The 12116-nt window shown below is 32.7% G+C and overlaps 1 protein-coding gene and 1 non-coding gene across 5 annotated transcripts in view; one reads left to right on the top strand and one right to left on the bottom strand.

Moving 5' to 3' along the window:
* Window positions 1-5431: 5431 nt before the first annotated feature.
* LOC123312761 overlaps window positions 5432-12116 on the bottom strand; it is a 31185-nt gene continuing 24500 nt past the window's right edge. For 2 of the 4 annotated variants that reach the window (XM_044897232.1, XM_044897230.1), the window contains 4 exons: window positions 10330-10423; window positions 6684-6767; window positions 6111-6225; window positions 5432-5781 (listed from right to left, as the gene is read on the bottom strand). In XM_044897232.1, coding sequence (XP_044753167.1) covers window positions 5611-5781; window positions 6111-6225; window positions 6684-6767; window positions 10330-10423 — 464 coding nt within the window. In that variant the 3' untranslated portion in view covers window positions 5432-5610. Of the gene's footprint in view, window positions 5782-6110; window positions 6226-6591; window positions 6768-8329; window positions 8534-10329; window positions 10424-12116 lie in introns of those variants that run through there. The other 2 variants (XR_006537676.1, XM_044897231.1) reach the window with 2 other exon arrangements.
* Window positions 11837-11908, top strand: Trnat-ugu. The gene has a single exon. It is a non-coding gene; the product is annotated as a tRNA-Thr (tRNA).

Raw genomic sequence — 12116 nt, forward strand, 5'->3', positions numbered from 1 at the left:
TCGCCAACAACTTTTGTACGAAACAATGAAACAAATTTTCTGACACTTCCGATTGATAATATCAACGTATTTAAAAAGAAATAATTAGCCCAGGAAGAAACTGATTGTGATATTCGCAATAAAATGGTTTGGTCTCTTTTTCTGTTCCCAAATAATATATGCAAAGATTATAGAGTTATCTATAATCTTTGAATATATATTTTTATACTCACTTATATCAGGCGGATTGTACCTGCGATAGAAATTAAAATATTCTTCCAGAACGTATTGTATGTAAATACTACTAACTAGTAGAAGGTAATAATACAATGTCAAGACTATATACGTGAATATGTAAAAAAAAATTATTTCAATATTATAATGATATAATGTGAAAATAAATTAATACAAATTTTCAAAATATTGTGATTTGTAATATCGATAATTCAGCCATGTGCATTCAGAATACCGTTCTTTCATCATATAATGATCTACATACGTTCATCTAATGATTTTTAATTGCTACCCCTAATATATATAAAAAAATAAAAAAGTTTCTGTGAGTTCGTTTCGGAAATCTTTGAAATAGAGTTCATCGGGGATTCATGAGGAAATTCGCCAGAGGGCGCATTAATCTTTTGTTCATTTGTGCTGCGCCCATAAAGTAAGTCGGTGTGTTCTGTGGCTGCGCCGTCGCTGAGTAGTTTGACCTAGTAGTAGTTTTTTTGACCGATATGAGTGTTCTCTATGTTCCTCTAACAACGTTTTTGTTTTGAACTTTTGAATGTAAAATTTTGAAAAAATGAGTATTCTTCGTGAAGTTATGAAATCCGTAGAGGAAATAGAATGGAGCAATTTGAACGAACGTCTTCCTATTCTTATAAGAGAAGTACATTTATGTAAAACCGAAGTGTTCAAGAATTTGGACGAGTTATATGTTGAATTCATTCAAAAGCCTGTTAAAATACCCAATTTGGCTGATAAATTATTGCTCTTCCAACAGGAATTAGAAGCTCTCATTGTAAATTGTGAACAAGCAATGACAAGAGAAATTCAACCCCCACAGAAATACAATGATTATAAAACATTTCTAGATCAAGCCAAGAACACAGTTCAGATCTGTTCTGAAGTCCATAATTGTTATTATATACATGAGAAGTTTGTAGATTTACGATCATATAAAAACAATTGTGAAAAATCATTAGAAATAATGAAGCAAATCAGAGATACCTTAAACAATGGAAATTCTCAGATATTGGTGAAGTACTTCAAAAAGCATTTCAAGTTGGTGGAATCGGCTATGCATTTTCATTTTGGTAAGATGATAACCAATAAATACCACTTTGAAGTAAGAGAAGACAACACTATTAGTTATATCAGAGTGAATGAAAGTATTGATATGGGGAATTCAATTGAGTTACTTCTTCTACATTTTGATCATATTAAACAACTGGAGGATTTGATAGATTTCTTATGGGAATTTATTATTGTACCAATAGTTACTTGTGGTGTAGTGATGACTTCAGATAATACAGAGATCAAGCTCAAGATAATGAGAAAAAAGAAACCACATTATAAAGATGTTTTCAGCAGATTAAACAAGGTGAACAGCTTCCTAACCTCCTATTTTAATATTTGTATCGATAGTATAAAAGGGAAAACGCTTCTAGATTATATTGGATTCCAACTCCAAGATAGAATTTCATTACTCATTATCTCCAACTGTTTTCAAAATATTCAAAAAAATTTTGGTGTCGATGAATCTTTTGATTATGAGGGTATCGTTAAGCAAGTTGAAGCCCTTCAAATCGATTTAAATAGGGTGAAATTAGTAACAGATGACTCATTGCTAAGGTATGCAAAAGACCTTCAACATATACATGTCGTTAGAAGCCATGATATATTTTTCAGTCATATGAAAACAATTATGTCTCAAAAAAATTATGACATAGTTAGAGTAGGTTCACCCTTTGCTGATAAAGGTGGAGATCTTTCATCTGACATACCATCAATGTCTATTTCAAGTGTGGTGCAAGAACTTCATCAGTTGTCAGAAAAAATTCTGTTGGAGGCAAAGAAAAATAACCTCCTTGTTGATGTTCTCTTAGATGTATTCCATTACTTCAGAAAATATACTTCAAAAGACATTCATGGAAAGACACCTGAAGAAGTTGCATTATTATATAATAATTATATCTACATTGCTCATGAATTGAGAGAATGGAATATATTCTACAGTCATATCACATTAGAAGATGCTACAATTCCATTATTTAAGGATGAAGCATTTCTATTTCAAACTGTAGGTGAAGAAGTGCTGGAAAGCTTTTTGTTTAAAAGAAAGCAAAATTTGAATAGTCAGCTGTTCGAACTGCTTGATGAAAATAAAGAGATATCAAGTGACTTTTTTGAAGTTGCTCTGAGAAATAATCTCAGAGAGGTATTGTTGCTTATAGAATCATGGTATGATTCATTATCACATAATGTTTTCAGTAAATATATAGGAGATTATTTGAATGTGCTATGCAGTTTTATGATAAAATTTGTACTTAAATTTGAAAGCATTCATATAAATTTGATTGAAAAAATTTCAGTGGCCTTCATTGATATTTTGAAACTTTGCAAGAAATATTTCTCAGAGGACGCCGATTTGAGAAAATTCATTGACGTTTGGGCTCAGTTTGAAGCCCTTTCATATATTTTACAATCTGATCTAGTAGAAATAGAAATAAATAAATATCATGAACTCCTAAAATCTAATTTCAAAGCATTTGATGTGAAAAAGGTTTTTAGAGCCGTGTTTGAACAGTCTGAACAAAGAGAAGTTATTTTGTCACATTTGTATGATTGAAAGTTGTTAATAATGTACTATGTTTACGAAAAAAATACGAAAATGATTATGTTCAAGTCATTGAACTCAATAAAATCCCTTTATTGAGTTCAATGGTATAGTATATTTTACAATTTAATTAGTTTTGTTGAAATTTATTAATTTATGAAATAATAAAATGTCCTCTTGGGTACATAATTGTTTTCTTTCAAGTTCTACTTCCCCATTTCAAGAATTGAAGTTGAGAAAAAAATGAGTAGGTTTAATGAATTTGTATGATAATAATAAGTTCGAAAATATTGGTGACTCGCAAGCGGCAAGGATCCTTCACAAAAACCAAAGATATCTTTTCAATCTATATATAGAGAATCAAAAACCTTCTATACCGGGTGTCCCAGAGCTTTTAATCCAGCAAATATCTCAGTTACCTGCGGAAAAAAAAAATTGAAAAAATACTTGTCGTAGGAGCGTATGGTACGCTCTTTCATGCAGCATAGCAAAATCCACCCCCTGACAAACAACCCCCGAGAAACCACCCCTAACTTTTGTTTTTCAAATGGCACCCCCATGTTTGTTTGGCTTCAAGTGACAGCTCTTTTTAATTCTCAATCAATGATATATCATAATATGTAGTTGTAAAGATAGTCACTCGATAAAATTGAATTCGTTAGTGGGTACTGTTAATTGGACTGATAGAATTAGTCCACATGGTAGAGACAAGAAAAAGTGGATGTTGAAAAAAAAGAGTCAATAAAATGTTAGAACTTTTTTTTCTCAACATCCACTTTTTCTTGTCTCTACAATGTGGACTAATTCGATCAGTCCAATTAACAGTACCCACTAACGAATTCAATTTTATCGAGTGACTATCTTCACAACTACATATTATGATATATCATTGATTGAGAATTAAAAAGAGCTGTCAGTTGAAGCCAAACAAACATGGGGGTGCCATATGAAAAACAAAAGTTAGGGGTGGTTTCTCGGGGGTTGTTTGTCAGGGGGTGGATTTTGCTATGCTGCATGAAAGAGCGTATGGTCTCCTACGACAAGTATTTTTTTCAATTTTTTTTTCCGCAGGTAACTGAGATATTTGCTGGCCTAAAAGCTCTGGGACACCCGGTATATACTTATTTTCTCATCTTATGAATAAGATGAAAATATTGGTGACTCGCATGAATCATTCTCAAAATCGTTGCATATTGTTGCATCGCTTTGGCGATAGTATTTTGCCGATCAGCATAAGGCCGCTGGGTGTAGCTTTATGAACAAGTACAAAATTGGATCCAGATTGCTGTCCGAAAGCCGAAAAGAACCATTCATTGCAATTCTTTTATGGGTGTGTTCATAAACTTACTCCGAAAGTAGAGTATGAGTATGGTCATGCTCAGAGAGCATACTCTGAGGAACTAAAAGTACGTTTGTGAACGCTTCGGGTAATCAGAGCTTACTCAGAGCTTGCTCTGAGTAAGTTTGTGAACGCAACCCAAGACTTGTATTATGCCCGTAAAACAGTGGCGGCTCGTGATCTAGTTCACTAGGGGGCTACTTTTAGAATAATAATAAAAATATGAAATTTTAAAAACAGTTTTCCGCAATTTATAATTCTTTTTGAAACATACCTGTTCTTATCTACTTGCTCGTTGTGCTTAATAATATTATTCCGGTATTCTAATTGAGCTGCGATATTAGTCGTAACCAGAACAGCTAATTCTGTCGAACAATTTACATGCTTGGCAGATAGCTCATGCTTCTTAATTTTTTCATTAAGGTGCTTCAAATCTCTAAATCCTGCCCTTGCCCATACGTTATCAATTGTTATACACTTGTCTTGAGAAGTTTTTGGAGTTTTATCTGCCTGGGTTAAATTTAAATCGGGAGTCGGTTTACCCAGCAGTTGAATACGGCTTTTTTCCGCCAGCGAAAGCCTCGCGAAATCAGTTTTTAAAATATTTTGAACACTATTGTCCGCCGTGATTTGAAAACGTAAACAAATACGAACGCACACTAGGTTGTTTATACGCTAGCCGGCAGCGGCTAGAGTGGCTAGACTGAAGCGGATAGGGGCGACTTTTATCGTAGCCCTTTTACTCCTTAAAACGACCGACACGAAGAGTTGCGGCTGGAGCCGAATGACTGTCCGAATGCAAGAATTCGGGGCTACACGATTCATCGCCCATGCAGGGACGAACTGCTAGATTATGATTGAAATAAACAAAACTGCAGGAGTCGCATGAAAGTTTTACATTAATAAATTATATAAATAACCGTGGAAAGTAATATTTTCATTGAAAATCGTATGGAAAGGTAAATAGCATAAAAGGACTGATTTCTTGTATGGGGGGCTGTAGCCCTATAGCCCTCACAGACCAGCCGCCACTGCCGTAAAAGCACTAGTTTCCTAGTAAATCAGTTTTTACAATAAAAGCTTTGAATTTTGTGGAAAAAGGCGGAAGCGAAGTTGTAGTCTTACCTACTATTTATTAGTTTTAAATTCCGGTTTTGGAATAATTAAGGTTAGAATATTTGTTTCAAACGAATTTATTGCTATTCAATCCGTCTTACGATAGTTCAGAGGTTTAAGGATGAACGAATTATTAATACATCTGTAAAACATCAATATTTATGAGTAAAATTTATTTAAACAAAGGTACATAAATAAAATACAATAAAATACATTTGACGTAGATATAGAATATTGAATTTCAGTTGCAATTTTTAATAATAATACCTAGGAATGTTTACATTGCGAGATGAAATTCAAATAAATCGGTATAAGGTTTATTCCGAACATATTCCATTCAGTTCTCTTGATCCATATCTTGCCCCTTCAGCTGTTGATTTTCCAACGAGATATAGTGAATTCCATCACTTTGTTCATTGACTGGAATATGGACTTCTGTTACGTAAGTGTTTTTCGAAGTCAGGTCGGTATTGAAAGATTCTTGCCATCGGTATGGTTCATAAAGGTCCTGAAATTAAGCCAAAGGATATTCCACTATTAATAAATATGAAATACCTAGTAAAACTAGTTATTATCACTAAGTTGGTAAATGACAACAAAAATATTGTTCATCTTCTACAGTTAGAATCTGCATGATTTATTTTCTTCTTATTTTTTAATTTGTTCATTATCACATGAATAACGAATTAAAAGAATCATTCTTGATAAATCTAGATGCAAACAGGTATAAATGTATAAGTATGTTTACCAATGATTTATCATTCTCAAAGGTTATCTTCTGAACAATCTACAGCCTACACTCTAACACAATAGTTTCAAACTTTTTCAGTTACTCACATCATAAAAGACCTTGACGTCAGTTTTCTTGGTTTTTTCTTCCAAATCCAAAAGAAGTGATTCTGTATACCAAACCGGGGTAGACACTTTGTTGAGGAAACAGGAAGTAATATACCTGTAAAATGAAATGAAATATTTTTTTCAGGCACTCACTCTTGCTTGTGCATATAGCCAATCTAAATCAAATTTATAATGAGCATTCATTATAACTGAAATTTTCATGACAAAGGTGTCAATCCTTGGATATAGGTACCCATTTTATGGTAATTTCTAGTTTGAACACAATTTCCAGCTTATATAAAAGTTATTTTGGAAGATTATCAAGAAATTTAAATCGTTCATCACTATTTTACCGTATCCAAATTCTTTCGTTTTTTAGGTGAAACCTAAACATAAATTTCCTACAACCTTAAAAGGAAAACAAAAAAGAAAATTATTCCCAATATTCTGCCTAATAGTGAATGAAAAACATTGTGTTTACCATCATCACTGATGTTTTGACGAATATTATTCATTTCTGATAGACCTTTCTTGTAAACACATCGATATAATTCAAAAACATATTGTACTCACTTTTTTTCACCATTACTTCCCCTTTCTATCCTAGTCTCTGTAACAATGGTAGCAGGTCCTTGTTCCATGTCTGCAAGTGTCCTCCTGTGAAAAACAAAGTCGATTATTTCACTTGTTTCGAAAAAAATATGTACCCTTACACTTTAACCGGCTTATCGAAAACTTTAACTTTAAAAGTGTTTTGTTCAGGTATCGGCTGAATTGCTGCCGGTATCAATTTCATCCTATTTTCAATCACTTTTCCCGATTGAAATGTCTTGGTCATTGTGATGTTTAGGTTTACGTTGTTTTCAAAAAAATTTATAAAATTTTATGCACGTGAGAGTGTTCAACTTGTTGTGTTCACTATACTTGCTTACTCGCTTGTTCTTCAGGTAATAAACGAAGCAGACTATTTATGAATTCGGGAATGAATGACAAATCTGTTTTGAAGTGTTTCGTTTTATCATAATTTGGTTAGGTACTTTGCTAAGTGTCTTTTGAGTGTTATTATAATTATGCACACATTGTGTTCTCAGTATTTTTGAGATCCCCACTCTACCTTGTTCCTGTTTATTGTGAAGATAGAGAATCCAGTAGACGTGTAATGGAAATAAGAAGAATATTCTAATGTATGGAAGACAAATAATTTTCCACCCCATGAAATTACAAACAGCGGTTGCTGTTTTTTGATTATACGCCTATCGAATACATACAGATCATATAAAGTAAGTAAAAAGCAACGCTCTACAATTTTTCATTATTTATTTCATTCTCTATTTTGTAGAGGAATATTGAAACATATAACAGCAATTTTACGCAACTTTTTATATGTAATGAGGTCTGACGAATCTCACGATCATGCAACCTATATACGAGTTTTTTTCCAAAACACAAACTTTTTGTACTATGAATGGATGGAACTTTTCTTGCTACGGTTGATTTTGTCATTTATGGGGTTCGTATATGAATCCTTTTTTTACTATGGGGTTGGAGAATGGAGATGGTTAAACCTATTAAATTCGAATCTTTACTTTTTTTATTTATTTGAGATCATGGATGTAGAAACACTTTAGGGATGATTGACTTTTCTGAAATTTATGGAAAATATATTGAACATAACATAATTAACATGTAATTATGATTAGGTTAGCAGGTCAATCATTCAGTGAATTCAATTCCAATTGAGGGCCATTAGCGACTTGACATTGTCTCAACCTAAAATAAATACTCTGAGTGAACTTTTGAAGAGATTCGAGGGGTATACTTCTGCCTTATAGGAAGCTAAAAGCTTCTATTATTCCAACGTAATGCGAAAACTTCATTCTTTATGTATCCCCATAAAAAATCTAATGGTGCTAAATCATGTTCCACTCCACAATATGTGATAAAATTGAAAATTTGAGTTTGCTGAGTTCAACTACCTACTTCATTCTTATATAATGAAAATAATGAAAATTCATCCTTCAACAAAATGGTAAATACCGATGATATGAAATTTGTGCGTACTTTTCACTGAAGTGGTAGATTCAATTGAATAAATATTTTCTCATCAAGAAATTTTTCTAGAGCATTATTTTTCCTACCTTTTACGCTAATCCAGTTTCATCTTGTCATTGACGAACGATGAGGAGAATATTGGTGAAGGTATGAAAGATAATACTCCAAACAATTCCAACAATTTATTAGAAAACTTAACAAATTATTACAAAGCCACCAACAATAATTAAGTTAATAATAAAATATATAGTGATAAATATTTATTTTATATTATATTCCTTCGAAACGATCGTTAATTTTCGTCATTGTCTTCTCGAAATAAATGGATGGCAATCGCAACCACTAAGACGACAAGAAATATGAAGTAACAACTGTAATAAAAAAAAAGTTTAGTGAATTGTGTATTTTTCTTCGGTATATGTTCCTGTACAATTAAAATACTCATATCAGCAATTCTTTTTCTTGTGCTCATAAATGAACAATTCATTTGGCACGGAGGTATGCACAATTCATAAATAAAAGTACAGTTTAATCTGTGTATCTTTTTCTCAATATGAGGGCGCAGTGATAATTTCTCCAATAATAGTTTTTGAGGAGATTTAAATGGTCACGTAGTTAGTAAACTTCTACCTACATCATTCTCAAATCATATCTTTAAATAGAAGTTATTGTCATCAGCGAAACCTCTTCCCATTCAAGACAGCTAACTCGTAAAAACTAACCGGTTTGGAGCATTCCTATGACGCTTAACTTAATGAAATTATAATTATCAGGTTAATCTTTTCCCACAATTAATATATTGATAGTATTCTTTTATAGGTCTTTTTGTTCGGGAATATCTACAGGGTGATTTTTCTGATTTTTTTTAACGCAGAATCAAAGCTCATTTGAGGCTTCATTCTAAAATTGTTTTTGAATATACAGGAGATGTATAATGAGGTAAAGAGATGAAGAAATGAATTTAGTTCTTTAAAAGGCACTGCCCTACAATTTTTCTTAAGAATCAATGCGCACGCCACTGTGCATGGTTGCTGAAGAAGAGATATTCACGATGAAATAATCACCTTAATATGGTATCCATTTTTAATGAATCTCATTCAAGTCGTTTCGTAATTGTAATACGTTATTTATTTCATTCAGTATGTTGGAAACGATGCATTTCCAGATAAAGGACCTTTCCGATTCAAAATACCTAACAATGAGGATAAAATCCTGAATTTGTTCGCAATGTTTATGAGACGCATTGTATATATCATTATGAGCGAATAATTTTTAAATAATCTGACCGAGTTGGAATGAGGTAATCAAATTCTCAACATCTTGAAAAATTTTAATATTTTTCATTAAGTATAATGAAATTAAAGAGAAATACTTCACCCTCGTAAAAGATGGTGCTTATTTTCATGACGCAAGAACAGGGTCAAATCAAAACAAAATTGTTTTTTACCAAAGTCCAGAAAACAAATCCTAAAATATTACTAACGTATCAGTCTTCTTTGACCTGTGATTAATTGATTGGTTTTCTCAAAATACCCTTTGTTTATAAGATGTATATTTTCGCATTGTTGTTTACTTTCAGATTCAGAGCGGTCGATATCAACTTCGATTCAAAACATTAATCCTGTTTGATAAATCTTTCATTCAAGTAGGGTTTTTTCCAATTGGCAAACTTCCGAATTGCCTGGATAAAATCTTTCGATACTTCTGTTGATGTCTAAACCAAACTAATCGAAGGTTGAACTTCAAATGAACATTTTTGATCATCTGTCATCTGTGAAATCAATGAATGACTAGGAATTGTATCAGAGCAGGGGCGTATCCCCAATGGGGCCTATATAGTTAATTATGTTCATTCTACAGAAATGGTAGTGAAATTCATTACTTGATATTGTAATTAGATAATCTCTATTGAATTTGTTCGAGAAATAATGCTCATAGGACATCAAAAAAATATTTGCAAGAAATTATATTTAACGTTCGTTCATACTTAGGCTTGTTTGTATTGCAATGAATAAATAAATAAACGTCGAGTCTTTCTAAGTTGGCTATCTTTCATTGAGTTTTACCTACTATGGACATTCGAAAGTTAATTTCGGGATGGTATGTCAAGGTACACATTCTTAAATTCTAGTATATAGAGAACAGAGTTATAATTTATGCTACTCACTTTTTGGTGCGGTATCTTCTAACCTCTAAGTCGCCTTGTGGTGGTACTGAGCGAGAAGGTGAATCGATGCTTCTATCCACGTAATCTTGACCTTCTAAAATAATTTCAGTTGAATCAGAATACATTCAAATATTATCATATTGCAGAATACAATGTAAACACCGAATAGCGTTTCTCAATACCATCAGTCTTATCCGAACTAACCTAAAATGGGCGCAGTTTCAAACTGTTGAATTTTTAGGAATGAATAAAGATGCGGTTGATAATGGTGAAGCAATGGTTTGTAGTATCAACTTCATGACTAATTCCTTGTTGTAGAACCGCTGTGCGACGCGCTGATAGTTTAAGAGATGACGTAATTATTTATTCTGAAAAGGTTCATCCGAGTTGCAAATTGTCTACCTACATGTGACTGTTCACAGTGTTCACAATCCTATCATATCTTTGGGTTTAACATAGGAATATGTTATCTTATCTTTCGATTATTTTAATAAGGAGGAAAACAATTTTTCACTGCAGTCAATACAAAATGCAAAAAACCTATCTGAAATGAATATGGGGAGTTGTTTTTCTTGTCGCTTAAATCAATTCTACAGATGGAATGTTCAAAAACAACCGCCCCAGAGAGAGTATTAAGTAACGCACAAAATTCATATATTGTGGAAAAATTAACGAACAGGTGAATTTTCATTTTGAATTACCCAACTTTTAATTTATGATTGAGGAGTGTGTCATGCACCCTTTAGGAGGAGTGAAGGGTAGTTGAGTTTTTAAAAATGGCAGCAATAACTTTTTGTACCAGAAATGGAAAGACCTTTTGATATGGTCATTGATTGGGATGAAATGGTTGAACTTATTGAATTCTAATTACTCTTTTTGTATTTTGTGGTCAATGGCATATATTTTAGAATTGATTGATGTTTTTGAAAAATGTTATGGTTGGGGAGTAATTTAAGAAGTATCTTAAATAAAAGTCACAATTAGGTCCGATTGTATAGTCCAAGATTAAGCCCATCTCAACGTTAATCCCGATTCAACATGATAAAATGTCGAATCAACTAAACTGTTAAAATTGATCTAGGATCAACTTGAAACTTGGCTTGAACCTGAAACCAGGCCTTACAGAAATAAATTATCCTTATTTCATCTTTCATCACTACGAAAAAGGCATGCATGTTATCGATAAAAATTTAAAAGTATCAACCACCACCGCACCTCCAAGTCTTGTAGAGGTTGTGAAAAATTTTCCTACAAAATAGTGGGATAGGAATTTTGTGCGCTACTTTTTACTCTTCATTCTCGAGTTCTCGACTACAGAGTGTGACACAAAAAGTTGCAGTTTCTATAACGATTGTCAATTTGCATTAGCCATACATTCAAACATAATATCGTATTTGTATAGATTAAATTCAATCACAATTTCCATTCAGATGAGAAATTTTAGCAAATTCGTTCATATCGTAAATCTAAATTCTCGCCTTTGGGTTTTCAAAATTTTCCACACGAAGCCTCTTTAGCTCAGTGGCAGAGCACTGGTCTTGTAAACCAGGGGTCGTGAGTTCAATCCTCACAGGAGGCAGATAGTTGTTGCGAATCAAATTTTTGCAGCGTCCCACGTTCAGAATTTCCTTTGTGAATATGAGGATATTCGTTACCTTCAACTCCACATTGAGAGGAAGTTCACAAGGTTCAAGGAATCTTTCGAATTTAATTCTTCGGAAACAGCATATTATTACATATTTCAAAAAATGTGATGAAACAGGTTTGGTGATTGCTGTGAATTTTGT

The sequence above is a fragment of the Coccinella septempunctata genome, chromosome 5, assembly GCF_907165205.1.
Source record: "Coccinella septempunctata chromosome 5, icCocSept1.1, whole genome shotgun sequence".
Classification (NCBI taxonomy): domain Eukaryota; kingdom Metazoa; phylum Arthropoda; class Insecta; order Coleoptera; family Coccinellidae; genus Coccinella; species Coccinella septempunctata.